The sequence below is a fragment of the Rhinolophus ferrumequinum genome, chromosome 11 (assembly GCF_004115265.2).
Source record: "Rhinolophus ferrumequinum isolate MPI-CBG mRhiFer1 chromosome 11, mRhiFer1_v1.p, whole genome shotgun sequence".
NCBI classification, from domain to species: Eukaryota; Metazoa; Chordata; class Mammalia; order Chiroptera; family Rhinolophidae; genus Rhinolophus; species Rhinolophus ferrumequinum.
Genome location: NC_046294.1, coordinates 47,328,644 through 47,346,254, shown reverse-complemented (window position 1 = coordinate 47,346,254; position 17,611 = coordinate 47,328,644). Strand labels below are relative to the sequence as shown.

At 46.4% G+C, this 17,611-nt stretch overlaps 1 protein-coding gene across 4 annotated transcripts in view; it reads left to right on the top strand.

Annotated features, from left to right (window-relative positions):
- Nucleotides 1-8,004: 8,004 nt before the first annotated feature.
- The window catches only part of STIM1 (stromal interaction molecule 1), a 176,952-nt gene continuing 167,345 nt past the window's right edge, over nt 8,005-17,611 (top strand). For 2 of the 4 annotated variants that reach the window (XM_033119855.1, XM_033119854.1), the window contains exon 1: nt 8,011-8,756. In XM_033119855.1, the coding sequence (XP_032975746.1) occupies nt 8,618-8,756 (139 nt within the window). In that variant the 5' untranslated portion in view covers nt 8,011-8,617. Of the gene's footprint in view, nt 8,757-17,611 lie in introns of all 4 variants that reach the window. The other 2 variants (XM_033119857.1, XM_033119853.1) reach the window with 2 other exon arrangements.

The following is a 17,611-nucleotide window of genomic DNA, read 5'->3' as shown; positions in this document are numbered from 1 at the left end:
TTTTTTTTTTTGGTACTAAGTCTTTGAAATCTGGTGTATGTTTTACACTTACAGTACATCTGAATTTTGTTTAGACCCCTTTCAAGTGCTCAGTAGTACATGTAGCTAGTGGGTATGACTTCACACAGTGAAGTCAGAGTCTCCGTCACATACAGGCTGGTAAGTGACTGAGTAGATGAATTTACTCTCTATGATCCTTCTGGGGAGGCTTCCCCTGACCCCTCAGGCAGAGTTTGGGTCTCTCTTCTCCTTCCCCATAGTACTTGGGACAAACCTCCTCTCTGTGGAGGAGAGGAGAGCTGGAAACACAAGGGGAAAATCTGATTCCTCTTCATACCCTACTGGGAGTACATGGCTAGTACTTGGCATTTGATGGTGAAGAAAGGTTTGTGAATTTCCATAAAAGACAAGGTTTCATGGAGGACCACACACTACAACAGCTTTCATGAAGCCATTAAAAATCGTGTCCCAGAACAAAGGTTTTTGAGTTGTGTTCCTAGAGTTCCCTTTCCAGGATTTGAGGGCAGGAAAATAGTGGGGCTCCCTTTCCTTTAACCAGAGTTGGTTAACTTTTATCTGATTTATATACTACCGTTCTGGATGAAGAAGTCATTAAAAAATTTTTTTTCTGTAACAATACTTGAATATCAGTTTTAGATTCATAGTGGTAAAAGTAAGGTACACGGAAAAGTAGGGTGCAGTAGACCAAAAGGCTGGATTGGCAGCTTGGGGTTAGACTTGGGCATGCCTGGCCCTGGTTTAGCTTGCTTAGGTGGGAGAACCTGATTTGGCCTTGAGAACTTCATGGTCTGGTGCGATATGGGACTGCTGTATATGAAGCTACTGGAAGACAAGACCTGAGGTCTAATCTTGGCTCAGGCAGACTGGCTAATGAGACTTTGGGCTAGGCCTCACCCTTCTCTGGGTCTTAGATTCCTCCACTGGAAAACAAGGGTTTGAACCAGATGATATCTTTGAGCTCTGACCTTCTATGATACACTCTTCAAAACAATAATTAAGTAATTAAGGTTTATGCATGTAGCATATTGCTCATAGTTTTTTCATACCATTTAGGTTGTCTTGTTTTGTGCTCTGGTTAATTGTATCTGTGCCTAATGTCTGTATCCCCCACTGCCTAAGTCCTTTGAGGTTGTGTCTGATTCATCTCTGTGTCCACCCACTGGGCCTGGCATAGGCAGGCCTGAGTGCACATTTGCCTTCAGTATACATACATCTGTGGAATTAAATTGCCTTAATAAAGCACTAATATGTGTAAAACCATCAGAAGCTAGGTGACTTGGAATCACTTTTGTGGCTCAGATATAGGAAGGGCTGATAGGCCAGAGGAGAGGGAGACAGGTAGATAAGTAGGGCTGTCTGCAAAGGCTTCTTGGAGAAGGAGGATGCTGAGCTGAAGAGGGTAAGAAGAAGGTACAATCCCAGATGGGCTATTTCTTCTTCCTACTCTTTGACTTGCTTTCCTTGAATAGGTGAGTTCTTGGCAGGTGGTGTAGGTTTGTGTTTACAAGCATCTGAGAGACAAGGACACTAAGCTGGGACATTTATAAGTGAGACAGCATATGACAGCATACTTGGTGAGGGTAGGATAGAAAGATCACAGACAGGTTCTGGAGCCAGACAGTCCAGGATTCAAATCCTGGTTGTGCGACTTATATTGTGAACTTTGACAAGTCACATGACCTCTCTCATTCATTCCTTGAACACATATTTATTGAAAACCTTTTCTGGGCCAGGTATAGTATCATATCAATGATGCAATGGTGAAAACATAGACAAGCTCTTATCCTGATGCAACTAGCAAGGGAGGTAGATCTTAAACAGGTTAATCAATCATACAAGCGTACAGAGTGCTGTGAGAGCATATAACAGAGCCATTTAGTTTCCTTTTAAAATGGGAATGACAATACTGTGTGCTTTGTGGGATTGTGAGGATTAAATGAAATAATGCAAGTGGAGCATCTAGCAGGTTGCCCGCGGTACAACAAATAAACATTAAGTAATTTCTCTATATGCCTGTAGTGGTCTTAGCTTCCCCCCCTCCTCGCCCCCGACCAATTCCTCCCTCTTTCTCAAGGTCAAAAATGCTAAAGCTGATTGATTGGGTCCCCCTCAAAGGGCAGGATGGAGACGGAAAGGAAGAGGAGAAGGGTCCTGAACTGGTCTCACCGGCTAGGGTGGCTTCCAAATGGGTCTTCCCAGCCTGTCCTCACTGAGCTCCAGCTCAGTGACCAGTGGCCCACAAGCATTTTCCACTCAGTCACAGTCCCAGCCTCTTCGGGCTAACCCTAAATCTGAGTTTTCCTTTGTCTCTGACGTGGCTCCAGGGATGCAACCTTTTTGAGACTCCTCTTGATTCTTTGTTCTTTGCTCTCTCAGCCTGCCTGAGGAGTAGAAGTAGGAGTCTTCCCCTCATTGCTACCCCCAAAGACAGCCTGATGTCCCATTTTGTGACATGGGACAATGATGGGCAAGACAGAAGATAGCAGAGAGAACATGGGAAGTGACAAATGAAACTAAGTTCTAGAGTAGCATCCTATGATCCATTGTTCCGATTCCCTCTGAGGAACTAACTGGGTGGGGGAAAGGAGGACGAAGGGCATGCCTGTTCTCCAGGAGGGTCCCTTCTCCCAGGCAGGCAGAACGATACTTGTCCTGTTTGCCTCCAGGACATCTTTGCATCTTTGAGGTTCTCCGAACTGGATGGTACCTAGGTCACCTGGATAATCCTCTCTGGGAAATTCCTCCTTCAGCCCTGGGGTGTTCAGGAGCAACTTAGTTTGCCCAGAGTCACACAGCAGAACTGGATGTGAATCTAGGTAGTCTAATTCCAGAACCCCTCACCCTTACCCATCCATGTGCCTCTGCATCGCCTCTGACTGCTTTAGGCAGTTACTTGTCCCTCTTCCGTGCTTCCTCACCCGACCCTGTACCAATTTCTCTCAAGACATTATCAACAAGTACTAGTTGCGCGTGCTCTCTCTCTCTTTCTTTCTCTCTCCATATATATATTATATATTTTGGATCCATTGAGTAGCTGTTCGTAACAACCCAGTTCATACCCTCATACCCTCAAAGAGCTCAGTTTTCATATCCCTGAAAACTTTGAGGGTATGAACTGGGTTGTTAGGAACCAGCTACTCAATGGATGTTAAATGAATGAGTGAACAATGGCAGTAAGATTCTAAAACTGATTCTGGCAGGGGAGATGATTCTCTGTGAAACTAGGTTGGGAAGAGTTGTTAGAAGCCAAGATCTCTCTTTCCTCATTCCCTACGCAGTCAAGACCCTGGGCAGCTTCTCAGTGACGGCTGTATTTTCCATGTTTGGACACCAGGGAGCTCCACTGATAACACAGTCCAAACTCAGGGATTCCTAAACTTTTCTGAGCCAGAGATTTAAGACTCTGTTACACTTCTGCTGAAGATTCTCTCACTTTCCAAATGAAAGCTATTGGTAACCAGAAGCCCTGTGGTGTAGAAGAATGACAGCTAGACTGCAGTGCAGAACACACATCATTCATTGATTCACTCAATCATTTATTCACTTTTATTAAGTACCGGGTATGTGCTGGGTAAAGTCCCAGCCTGGGAGAATATAAAGATGAATGAAATGCAGTCCGTGATGAGTTTAAGGCTAATGGGGAAGATAGATACTTATTAGATAATCACAATCCAGTTACATGAGTTCTCTAAGGTATAGCAGGAGACCGGAGAGACAGGGCAGGTCAGGGAAAGTGCCAAAGGAAGGAAGGGGTGACTTTTGAGCTGGACTTTTTTTTTTTAAACTAATCATAACTTTTGGTTGATGCTAGGCTGTCACCATTGGTCAAGGTATGGGTGCTTTTATTTCACTGGAGCTGAGAGTTGAAGGATGGAGAGTAAATCCCAAAGGAGAAAGAGAGCTTGAAGTGGTTGCCACTTCATTTCCTCAGCTTCAGTTTCCTCCTCGGTAAAATTAGTATAGCATCCAATCTAGTAGAGCTCTTGTGAGGGAGGAGATGAGATAATAGATATGAAAACTTTTGCAAATTGTGGAATAGAGGCATAAGAATTCTTCATCCAATTTGATTTAATCAACACCTGCAGACTATCTATTAGGAGCAAAGCCCTCAGAGTGATTCAAGAGACATACACCTGGCACATGGTAAAGGCTTCGTATATAGGATTAAAAATGATAAAGATGAAAAATGAAAAGCTCTCTTCTTACGGACATTACACTCACATGAGGACCCAACATAGGAGCTATTGAGGTGAGAGTCACAGCTTTTGATCCAGGCACTTCCATGAGGTCTCAGGATTATCCTGTCTTATAGAATATTAAAGCTGAACTAGATCAATAATCTGGTACCTATCTATCCTATAGTTGGGGAGGTTGAGATCAAGAATGGAACTGGCTTTTCTGATGTCATATCATGATCTTGGAGGCAAAGAGGAGACCAGAATGTTCCTCCTATTGTCCAGGCCATGGTTTGGCTCCCAGACAGTATTTATTTTTATTCTCAATTGTGGTAAATACACATAAAATTTACCATCTTAACCATTTTTAAGTGTACAGTTGAGTTGTGTTAGGTATATTCACATTTTTTTTGCAATCAATCTCCAGAACTCTTTTCATCTTGCAAAACTGAAACTATATGCATAAACCTTAAACAATTCCCTATCCTCCCCTACCCTCAGCCACTGGCAGCTGCTATCCTACTTTTTGTCTCTCTGAAATTCATTACTCTGGGGATCTCACGTAAGTGGAATCATAGTATTTGTCTTTTGTGACTATATAGTAGCATACAAAATTTCCTTCTTTTTTAAAGCTGAATAATATTTCATTTTATGTATATGAGGTCTGACAATTAAGTTCTCGAACTTGCTGCAACGATGTTGCTAACCTTTTTTGATATCAGAGGGATTATTCATTATGAACTTGTACCAGTCAGACAAATAGTTAACCAAGTTTACTATTTGGAAATGCTGAAAAGGCTGTGTAAAGAAGTTAGACCACCTGAACTTTTTGCCAACAAGTCATGGTTCTTGTATCCAACAATGCACCAGCTCACACAGCACTGTCTGTGAGGGAGTTTTTAGCCAGTAAACAAATCACTGTATTTGAATACCCTCCCTGCTCACCTGATCTGGCCTCCAGTGACTTCTTTCTTTACTCAAAGATAATGGAAATATTAAAAGGAAGACATTTTGATGATATTCAGGATATCAAGGGTAATACGACAATAGCTCTGATGGCCATTCCAGAAAATGAATTCCAAAATTGCTTTCAAGGGTAGAGTAGGCGCTGACATTGGTGCATAGCTTCTCAAGGGGAATACTTTGAAGGTGACCATAGTGATATTCAACAGTGAGGTATGTAGCACTTTTTCTAGGATGAGTTTGAGAATTTAATTGTCAGACCTCGTATACCACATTTTTTAAAAATCCATTCATCTGTCCATGGACACTTGGGTTGCTTTCACCATTTGACTATTGTGGATAGTGCTGCTATGAACATGAATGTACAAATATTTTTTTGACACCCTGCTTTCAATTTTGGGGGGTATATACCCAGAAGTAGAATTACTGGATCATATGGTAATTCTATTTTTAGTTCCCAGACACCATTTTAACCTCACAGGAAATGCAACAGGTTCCAAAAGGTTCAAGTTCTTGGTATGAAAAGTTAACAGACCCTCACTTCCTGCCTCTAAGATCCAGGCTCTTTGTACTGAATAGGTTATGTGTTTATACCCCCAAAGAAATCATGTGGTAGCTAAGAGAAGCGATGCAGTTGAGTTTAAAGGAAGTTGTGTTAAGCATGCTTTCCTTTCCTTTCTTCTTGTGTGTTTTCTTGGACAAAGGAGTAAACAGGCAGGTTTGTTGGCTTAGGCAGAAATGACAAATTACCAGTCTGAGTGATTAATTTAGGCTGCAGATGTGTTTTGTGTGGCCTATGCAAGGTTTTACACTTTTCAAAATTAGTTGCTAATACTAAAGAAAGGGGTATGTCATATAAAAGTCTAGTTTTCCGTCTTCTCTTGAAGATGACCCAGCAATACTGAGCCCACCTTCCTGTCTGCTCTGTCCAGTGTGCCACAGTCCGGTCCCCACCACTCCCTATTATTCCCACCTACTTCTCTCCATTTTATTACTTATCTGCCCACTTTGCCATTTGAGTTTAAGACCCTTGGCTCAGAGCATTAGTCTACTAGAACCTAGGTTAGGAGTTCATCTAATGTTCTGGCTAATTTTTGAGCACATAGTTATTACTCAAGACATATTTGAGTGCATTAACTCATGTCCACTTATTATGTGCAAGGCCTATGAATGGATGGATCCTCTTTCCCCAGAGATGAATAAGGCATAGCCCCTGACCTCTTAAAACTCACAATCCAATGGGGTGGGAGGAGGCTGACATGTATGGTCCAATTCTGGACCAGAGGGAGTGGTCAGAATAAGAGTTTCTGAAGAGGAGCCCTTGAACTATATATGGAGGAGGGAGAGGCTAGCTATATGAGGAGCTGGGAGAGAAGAATTTTTCAGGCAGAAGCAACAGCAGATGCAAAGGCCGTGAGGTGGTTAAGGCTCTATGTGTTTGAGGAACTTAAAGAAGGCCAGTGTGACTGGAGCTTAACAAGAGTGGGGAGAGTGGTAGTAGATGACGTTAGATGAGTATTTTTGTATCAACAGCCTAACCCTTAAGCCAGGCAGCTGTTGGGCAAATCCGTGTTCCCGGTTTGGAGGGCTTGCGCAGAACAGGTAGCTGGCTTAGCACTGTCAGTCAGGAGAGGGACTGGGCCTAATCCCTTCCCCTGTCTCCGGTGCCAAGGACAGGGTAGGGCACAGAGCAGGTTTCAGTAAAGATCTGCTGACAGTATACTTGAGAAGAGAACAGGAAGTGCAAGCTCTGTTGAAGGAGGCCCAGGCGCGGCTCTCTCTTTACTGGGTAATTCATTCTCAGGTCGCTAACACCTCCTCCAAACGGCTGGGAGAGTTAAGATTCGGGGAGGAACCAGCTACAGGTCCTACCCGCAAAAACCTCAAAGGGGAGGGGATTTGAGAGGCAGGTAGGAAAACAGGCTGTGAAAGTTAAGGGAGGGCATCCTCCTTAACTTGGGTGAGGCGGATAGGGTTGGACCCTTTAGCCTAGACTTAAGGGATGTGTAGGGCAATTTTACCTTTAGTGGTTTGGACGTTTCATTTTGTTTTCTGGCATCATTTCCTCTGAAAGCAATGGCAGTCCCTAATGGGCCTCCCGCGGGGCGGGTGCTCTTCATTTACCCAACCCTCCGCAAAAGGGCGGGGCCTCCCAGGAGCTGGTGTTCTGTCAGCAGCACCCAGATTTGCCCGCCAGGGGCCGCTGCACACGGGTGAAGAAGCAGGCGGGTTCCTAAGCTGCAGAGAGGCGGAGGCCGATTGGCTGCAAGACGCGGCGGAGGGCGGAGCCTGCAAAGCCGGCTGCGAGTGGGGGTTGGGAGCGCACCCCCGGCCGAACAGGGTCCGGCGGTTGTCCCCTCCAGCATCCTGGGGCAGCAATCTTTGTGCCGCGGGCCTCTGTCCAGCCTGGCTCTAGAGCTTAGGCGAGTGGAGCTGCACTGAGGCCCATAGATCCGGGCAGGGCAGCTACTACCGTGGTCGCCGCTGCCACCGCAGGCCTGGGTTACCTGAGTAACTGCGTGTCAGGGGCCCGCCCGCGTGTTTGACGGCGGTTAGCGCGGGAGCGACTCTCTTGGGGGAAGAGGAGGCCAGGACCCGACCCTTGGCGCCAGAGAGGGGTCCTGGCGGAGCCTAGCGTGGACTGGGGCTTGGAGAGCCCGCCTGGGGCTAGGGACACCCGGTGGCTGCCTCCAACAGGTTATTCCGGGATAAAGCCGGCGCTGGGGCGGGCCCCGGCTTTGCTGGGGGCCGGGCGGCGCGGGGCGGGTCTGCGGGAAAGCACGCCCCCGCCAGCCCCGGGCCCGCCCCGCGCTGCCCGCCCGCCCGCCCGCCAGCCAGGGAGCCGCTGTCCCGGGCCTGGCCCGTGCCCGTCCGCCTGCTGAACCTGGGCACCGCCGGCCGCCTGGGCACGGGACTGGGCGGGGGTGCTGACCTCGGCCTAGGAGGCCTGGGATCCCGGAGCCGCAAGCACCCGCGGGGGCCTGCGAGTCGCACGCCCTCCCCGAACCTGTGCTGCTCGCTCGTCGGCGGGGTGAGGCCAGGTGCCCCCCTCTTCCCCTCTCTTTTTTCCCTCCCCCATTCCCCTGCCCGCGGGAGATCCCGCCTGCCCGCCGCCTCCCGCAGGGGTGTATCCGGCTGCGGAGCTGACAGCGGCCCCGCAGCCACCCAGTCCAAACTCTCCGGAAGCGGCCCGAGCAGACTGGGCGCTCAGGCCGCCGCAACTCCCGCAGACCCACTGTTGGACCGGAGGCGACGGCCCTCCTCCCGAGCCCAAACTTGGAGCATTTGACCTTTGGCTGTCGGAGGAGGCAAGTCCGCGAGTGCCTGGACAGCTGCGGCGCCTCGAGGGCATCTTGCCTGAGGTTCCAGGACCGACGGCCGCACTCCTGGGCTCCCGGCTTTGCCTTTGGGTACCCGAGGTGTTCACATCAGGCGCATGTTTACTGAGACCTGGAGTCATGGATGTGTGCGCCCGTCTTGCCTTGTGGCTCCTTTGGGGGCTCCTCTTGCATCACGGCCAGAGCCTCGGCCATAGCCACAGCGAGAAGGCGACGGGAGCCAGCTCGGGGGCTAATTCTGAGGAGTCCACTGCAGAAGGTAAGGCCTTGCTATATCGGTTGGATTGGGCTGGGGGCTTTGACTCAGAACTGAGGTGCCCAAGTGGGCAAGTTGAATCTTAGGTTTTTACATGTGCAGTTGATGGAGGACCACATATGGCACTGCCTGTACCTAGTAGTCCAGCGAATTGTTTCCATTCAGGAGCCATGGCTATCTGATGTCTCTGTCTCTCAAACAACTTTCCTCATCCCTCCTCAGGATGTCTTTGTTGGCAGTGAGAAGAGCTCTGCTTATGAAGTACCGTGGCCTTTCAGATCAGCAAGCCAAGACCCCTTCTCAGGGCCACTTGTCTGGAAGAATGGCCTGGGCAGGTGATAAGTGTTGCTCTTGGCCAGTTTCAGCACTTGGCAGCACAGGGAGGTTGAGGCTACTTGGGTTACGCAGGGAAAGTCAGGGCTGGACCAACTCTATTGGTGTTCAGGTATGCCTTTCTGTTCCAACGAGCATGGGAACCCTAGGCCCTCCCTTCCCTTAGGTAATCTGCGGTGTTTTAGCTGTGCCCATTTGAAATACCAAGGCAGTTCCTTAGATGGAATCCTATTGACCACCAAGGATTTAAATGGCCTTTTCTTGACATGGGCGTGTTATAATTTCTGGGACCACTTGTTGACTTTATTCTATTTCTTCTGACTGATGAGGATAGGAATTCTATGATATTTCATTCTGTCCTGGTTTTTCCTATGCACTCATGGAGACTTGTCGGACAGCAGGAGCCCTGGTGTTCTGTTCCAGAATAAAAGAGCACTTTTAAAATTCAGTTGTTTTACAAAGGCTTAGATGGAATTCAGTTTTCTTTTCCTATTTCCCTCACTGTGTCACTACGTTCTGCCCAAAGCAGTGGGCTGCAGCGTGGGGAGAGTTTATAGCTGGGTTCTTTTTGAGGGTGGGCAAACTCATGTGAGGGGACCGCTCAGTGGATACCTGTTGATACTCGGAACAAAAGGAAATATAGGTCATGTGACTGGGACGTTTCATGGATGGATCCAGAGGCTGGCTTTGGTGGTGTACCCTTTCTTAGGAAACCCCTTTTTTAACTTCCTTGGCTGGGCTGGGTGTGATTCCAGGTATCCCAAGGGCTGCATTCAAGGTGAGGCCAGGGTTGCTCTCTATATAAGCATGGCACCTAGGCTGTTGCTTTGAAGATAGGTCCTTGCATATTAATCTTGTTTTTCCATGTGTTGTCTCCTTGGCTGCTGAAACCTAGCTCATAGCTTTGTTCTCATTGGGCTGTAAAGGGAAAGACTAGTAGGCAGATGTAGGTCAAACTATGAAGTAGCCTTAAAGGAGCGTCTCTGCAGTTCCAGTGACGTCCCTGTTTATAACTGATAATATGTCCTTTTTTCACCCTAAAATATGAGTGCCTGATACAAAATAAGTATTTTTTGGGGGGGGAGGAGGTGTTCAATAGTTTAGACACCAGCTAAAGGGATGAAGTTTTGAATTTTAGGCTTTAGCTAGCTATGAGAAGGTGTGTGTGTGTGTGTGTGTGTGTGTGTGTGTGTGTGTGTATGTGAGGTAGGTAAGAGGCATTCCAACATCCCTTAGAACCACCCCCTGAGTTTAGTCTATGGAGACAGCCCTTCACACAACATGTTTCAGAGGCCTGGCTGGGTTGATTATACCACTTAGGCGTCTGTTTTGGTCTTTTCTTCCTCTCGGTTCAGAAATTTGTTTCTGTCGTCACAATAATACTGAATCCCAGGGAGGGAAGTTGTAGAGACCCTAAGTGCTGGTAATGGCTATGGTTTGTGGGAACCTGGAGGCCCAAGCACTATTGTTCTGGTAGGTTGTCCCCTTGGGCCTGTCTGGAAGTTTGTCTCTGACTCAGACAGGAACTCATTTTTGCAAAGAGGTGGCTAATGGAATGGGCTCTGCTACAGGATCTGGGGAGATGTAGCCAGGAACCTTGTAGCTTTTCCAGTCCACCTGTATCCTCAGAACACAGGAGTTTTACTTGCCTTTAAAGCTGCTACTTTTCTAAATCAGATTCAACATACCCAGTCAATTTGTATATTCTCTGAAGTTTACCTTTTTCAACCACACAGCTATTTTCCTACAGAAGTCTCACAATAGGCCTATTAGAATGCCGGGCATGTGGTATTAGTCCCATTTTTATGGGTGAAGACACTGGGTCCTGTGCTAAGTCTTACAGGCAGGTCTTCTGATGTTTTAAGTCCTAGACTCCTCCCATCTTCTCAGCCCTGCTCTGTTAAAGGAGTGCTAGGCAAGACCAAGAGAATGCTACTTTCCTCCTGGTGAGTTAGTTTGGCAGGCCCTGGGGACTAGAGCAGAGAGCCAAGGAGAGGACGGCCTTGTTTTCCTCTGGAGAGTCTTTTGCAGGGGCCAGAGAATTGGATTTTTTTCTCTTGTTGGCTGGTTATGCTCATCTTAAAGGCCTAACCCTGCAGTGAAGGCAGGTGCTCTGCTAGGAGGCCCTCTCCTTGGGCAGTGGAAAGGCCATTCCTGTCACCTCCTGGCTCTTTGATGCCTGTATACCCAGCTGAGCTAAGTCCCTTTCTCAGTAAAGATCTGTGCCTGGCTGTGCTACTTTGGGGCCTGCATTTCTGAAGCTGGCCTGGAACTCATAACCTGGAACTTCCCTTAGACTCAGCTCATTGCCTCCAGAAACTCAAAATATTCTCTGCAGAACATGTGTGAGGGGTCTCAGGTGAGTCTGGAGTTGTGACTGCCAGTGTTGGACGTATTGAGGGCCTCTAATCATGAACTGTGGTTTGACTCAGTACAGCTAAAACAGCCTTGGAGCATAAGCATCTATCTAAGCAGTTTGTCCAGTGGAAGCTGGCTTTCCCTGATGGAGTGGGAGGCCAGAGCCCTGCCTGCCCACCCAGCTAGTTGCTGTTGCCTCCAAGGCTATAAATGGTTTGGCCATCTTGGTGGCTATGCTAATTTTAGCCTAGGGTGGCTCCCGGAACTGGACTGGGGCCACGGGCAGGTGGGTGGAGCTTGACTAAGGTTAATATTGGGGGCTGGGGAGAGGGTCATGGTAATCCTGGGGCAACTGGGACACCATCTTCATCCATGCCTCAGCTTTGACAATCACCCTTAGCTAGGTTAATTTATTTAGCAAACATCAAACAGTGCCAGCTCATGTGCTATTTATTCAACAAATATTTGAATGCGTGCCTCTGGGCCAGGCAATGTTTGGTGTTGAGAATTTAAGGATGAACCAAACATGCAGGTTCTCAGTCCTCATGGAGTTTACAGTCTAATGGGCAGATAGGAAATTAACACCTAACTACATATATTATCTTGTGGTAAATTCTGTGGAAGGAAAAATAAAAGGAGTGCTGTGATGGAGAATGGGAGGAAGACAGAGAGCCAGTTAAAGTAGGACCCTGGATATTAATAACATCAACAATAATAGCAACAAACATTTTTTAGTGCTTACTGTATGGCAGGCACTATTCCAAACATTTTATTCCACTTAATTCTTACAGTTATCCTGTGTGCTTGGCATGAGCCCCATTTTATAGGTGAGGAAATGGAGTCAGAGAGATTAAGTAACTGGCTCAAGGTTAACAGACATTAGGGAGTAGAGCCAGAATTTGAACCAGGCCGTGGGACTCTTCTCCTTCCCCCCACCTTAGCTACTATGTTATACACTTTCTCAAAAACTTTGTGACAAACGTTGTAATAGAGGTATTGTATATACATTCAGAAGCTGTGGGAAGCCCAGGGGAGCAAGTGACTAACCCTGCCTGGGAGAGCTGGGGGAGGCTTTTCAGTTTCCCCCATAATTTTTCTCAGATCTCAGGGAGATAAAAAGTGGTTGCCTGATTCAGAAGTTAAGAGGTGGAAACATCAGTTAGTTCAACCAACTTATTTTTACATATGAGGAAATTGATGTCCAGAAGGGCATCAACTAGAAGTTCCACAGAACGAGACTAAGATATTTGAGTCACGGATCCTGATTCAGTTGTTTTTTCTATCCACAAGTCCATAATAAGTGCTTACTGCTTGCTTTGCACTTAGAGCTACCAAAGAAGTCTAATTCTGTGGTTAGCAGTGTGGATATATATATATATATATATTTAGAGGCTATTAAATACAACATAATCCACAGGCTTAATGAAGCACAAAACCAGGCCGTGTAGATAGTGTAGGCTAAGGATTAAGAGAGCTCTGTGTAGACAGGTCTAGGCTAAGGTGGCTGGGGAGGGCTTCTGCAAGGAGGGATTGGGTGGAGGCAGAAGAGAAGCAGGAGGGAGTGGTCTGACTTGGGGGAGACTGGAAGAAGGGAATTGGAGATGTCTGGGTCACCAGTGACAGCACATGGAGTCTCACTGTTTGGTAGCTGAACAATGACTGGGTAGAGTTGTTTCATAGTTGGCCAGCTAAGAAGGGCCTGGAGACAAGAAGATTGCAGTCGTGTGTGATCTAGTGGCAGATCTAAAAACTACCCTCATTTTGAAGTAATGGTGAGTGTAAATAATATTTTGAGATACCTGCAACAATGTAATGTGACATGAAAATATCTATAATTTCTATTGGTGACAAAATCCTAGGTACTGCTAATAATATTGTAGTTGGTTGCTTACAATACATAATTGAAATATGTAAAGGGAATGCTGACTTTCCGTAAGAGAATATTGAAAGTAAAGATGTAAATTCTTTCCTATCCAAATTCACAGATGCCCCTGAATTGTACTCATGGGTCCCTTAGAAATGTGGAGCCTTCGTGTTAAGAACTCCTGCTGTCTGGCAAGGGAGGGACAGGTCCTGTTGAGGGGAGTGTTTTCCTGGGTCTCCACAGGACTTGGGTTTGAGCCCTAAGGGGCCCCTCATTTCCTGCTGAGTAGCTTTGACATACATTGCTGAGTGACTTCGTGGGCATGCTGTGGTACTTTTCCCTTTGTGGGAAATGATTCTCCAGGAAACCTAGAAGCCTGGCTGTCAGACTTTTAGGGAGAGAGAAAGATACCAAACTGGGCCTCCATCAGATCCTTCTTTTATTTGCTGATAAAAAAAAAAAAAAAAGAAATATTTAAGATATACAACAAAGTATAAAGAATAATACATTGAATGACCATGTGCCCGCAGCAGTTTAAGAAATAAAATAGTAACAGCACAGGGCTTTCTTTATTATCGTCAGGACACTTTGTATAAATTTCTAATGTAACACCTCATACATTGTATATATGCTTTCTCTCGCAAGGGTAAGCTCTTTGTAGAAGAAGGGAGGAGGGTTGTACTTTATCTCTGTTTTTATTGTGTCCAGCCTCTGTTAAAGTTTGTTGGAAAAGTTAGAATCAGGGCCTGTTTGAATGGGTCATATTTTCTTTCTTCCTTTCAAACCATCTCACATGTCTTAGTACACATTCTGGGCTTTTTTCTCAACTCTTGGCAGGGTTGCTCGCCCAGGGCACTTTGTATTTTCATCCGAACTCAGATCTGTTTAATCCCTTCTCAATCTATTATTTTATTTCATCCTCAACTTTGGAAGTAGGTAGGGCTGTTTTTATTAATATGCCCATTTTAAAGATGAAGAATTTGTAGTTGAGAAATTTGTGTTCTTGGTCACATAGCTAAAAAGTGGTAGGACCAGAACTATAACTCTGGGGATCTGTGTACCAAACCCGTGCTGTCTTTATCAAATACATTACCTGTGGATGTGTCGCTCACTGATCTGGCACTCAGAGCCTATAGCTTCAACGGTATGGAGATAGCTGGATGAACAAAGGTGTTTGAGTAGTTCACTTATCATCGCAAAGCGCTGCTCTGGAGAAGGGTAGTCTATAATCTTACCTGCCATGCTATGCTGTTGGAGTTCTCTGTGTACAAGTGTGTCTGCCTTCCTTGATATCCCATAGCTCCTCAAGGATTAGGGGAGCAAGCTTCTAGCACAAGGCTTGGCATGTAATGTACTTTATATACTACAAAGTTTGTAGAACTGAACTGAAGGGTATTTATTGTCTGCTTCTGATTCTACTGTAATTTATGGCACTTGCTTAGAAGTTGAAAAAAAATTTTCTGGGAAAAGTTTAGGTAGAGTTGAGGCCATAAGCTTCACTTATTTAGAAAATTCACTGTTTTAGAATTTCTCATTCTTTGTTATAAAAAAAATCACCCAGATCAGTTTGAATCCCACAGCCTCACTTCACGTGGAAGAAATCGGTCTAGCAGTCCTTACCAAGAGAATACATTTAAGAGTAGCTGGTAAATTGTCTCATTCTACAAAGGACCTATGTGTAGTGGGGAGGAGAGAGTTGGGAAATGAGTGGGTAGGACTGGATAGAAGCCTAGATGTAAAATGAGATGATTGGTTTTGGTTTGCAGAAAGATCTGAGTTGGCTACAGCCATCAGACATAAATATCTGGATTTAGGGGAGCTTCAGAGTTCCACCTCTTTTCATTTTTGGCTGTGGATCTAGTGGAGGGTAAGTCATCTCATCTCCCTCAGCCTTCGTTTTTTCATTTGTACAAAGGGAATAACCTTAACAAATAGATTTGTAGCGAGGATCAAATGCGATAGCTTATGTGGTGAAAGGCCTTTATGAATTCCAAAGTACTGCACGATTGGGGGTCGTTGAGTCCTCTCAACCTTTGCTTTTGTGGGCTGAGAAGCCTCAGTCAGAATCTGAGTGTCTGCTTATGGTAGCACGTCTCGAAGGGTAGTTGCTTGTCTGAACCTGATCTAGTTCCATGGTTTTACTGCAGGTGTACCCACCAAACGTGGACTCTCGGTGTGGCCAAACTAGGCTTTTAGTGGAGGCTTACTCTACCAGGCCACAGGGAAGCTGCTGATAAAGTCTAGGTGCTAGTATTTGACCTCATTTCCGGCCCATACCCCTGTTTCTTTTATTGAGTGTAATCACTTCCCTAGCACCATCTGCAGGCTGGAAATGGCTGACTAGATGGGCATGGTCCCCACCCGTACTGATGCATAACAAATTATCCCCAAACTTAGAGGCTTAAAATAGTAAACATTTACTATCTCACAGTTTCTGTGGGTTATGGATTTGGGTACTGCTTAGCTAGGTGTCTCTGGCTTAAGGTCTCTAATCCGGTCGCAGTAAAGCTGTTGGGCTGGGGCTCAAGGCTCAGTCGGAGGGGAGGGTATTTGGCAAGCTTTGGTCCCTTGCCACATGGGCCTCTCCACTGGGCTGCCTCATGACATGACAGTTGGCTTCCCCCAGGACAAATGACCTAAGAGAGAGTGAGAGGAAGTGCCTAAGATGGAAGCCACAGTCTTTGTATTACCTAATTTTACAGTTGAGATGCCACAACTTCTGCCGTATTTTATTTGTTAGAAGCACGTCGAGAGGCCTAGCCCATGCTCAAGGGGAAGGGATTACAGGAGGGCATGAACACCAGGAGGGCAGGGGGCCATCTTAGAGGACGCCTATGACGTCCCCCAGGGCCATGATCTTGGGAACAATGGCTTCTAGGTGCTGTGTCCTTTTAGCTTTTCTTTGCTTGCCTCCTCAAGTCTTGTGGGAGTCTTCTGTCCTCCTTTTGTTATTGTGTCATCTTGGTTCCTCCATGACGTCATTGCTTTGACATGTAGAGGGGACATGGCCCCTCTCTAAATTTGCTTTTTATCCCAGGTTCTAGTCCTCCTGCCCAACTGCTTGTTTGATAACTTCAGTTCTGGAGCCCATTGTACAGCCACTGACCTTGGAGCCTTTACTGCCCCAACTTGGCTTCTGAGAGCTAGACTTGTAAGTGGCATTGAATCAGGACTTACACATTGACAGACAGAAAAGTTACTCTGACCTTTTAGGCCATTGGTGTTAGGTGCTAGGACTTAACATCCTAAGATGTTAAAGCTGGAAGGTCTTTTAAGGACCATCTCTTCCAAACTCATTTTACGTATGAGAGGAACAAACTTGCGTAAGGTCTTAGCCAGGGCTAGAATCTAATTTTGTCGGATTCTCATTCACATGCTGCTTACACTCTGTTGTGGAGCCTCTCTACCTAATGCAGCCAATTTGGGGTGTTAGGGGGTCTGAGGACTGTCCAGAGGAGAACTAGAAAGCGGTTCACAATATTGTATTATGTTCACAGAGATTGGGCTGGGCAGACTTGGGGGTATACAAGGCCATTGTCAAATGCCGCTTCTGAGGTGTTTCCTCCCAGCTAAGCTGGAAAGCTATTATATAAGGCATAGAAAAAGAAGCCCAGTAATAGGCATGGCATATGGTGACTTATATCTGCATTCTCTACTGCTGTCTTGGCAATCTCAGTTTAGAATGGGAGATCTCTGTTTGTTGGGATATACAGAATGGGCTTCCTGAAGTGGGTGGGTCAGGGCGTTGTACTGTACGTCTTATTGTTGTTTGGCTCAGCTGGTGTCATTATGTATGGACTTGGGGCCTTCACAGGCAGGGTAAATGTATCGAAAGACTTGTGGGGTTATTTGTGGCCACCTGGAAAGTGCCAAGGAGAGGCTTTCTGGGCACTGGGAATTTGACAGAGCCTTGCCTGTGTTGGCACAACTTGCTAGGGCAGGTGAGACTTGAACGGGATGGCTGTGGCCCTGTCGTGTTTATCAGAGTGGAGCAGATTTATTTCATAGTGAGAGGCCATGCAAAGAAAAACCTGAAGTGAGCCAACAAAAATGCTCTTTTGTTTCTGCTGGGGACTTGGAATAGAGACGGTGCAGGCTCTAAAACCCCTTTGTGGGTGGTCATTTCCTTCCTGACCCAGGGTTCTGGCCCCAGACCACTTTGCCCCCTCCTCTTCCTCTGTCCCCTCTCTGTATCTTGGCCCGGCCATGCTTTTTTTTTTTTTTGTCCTGGTCTGCAGAACACACTGTATACAGCTTCTCTTTCGGCTTTACTTATATCATTTTACGCTCCTCCCAGAAGGTC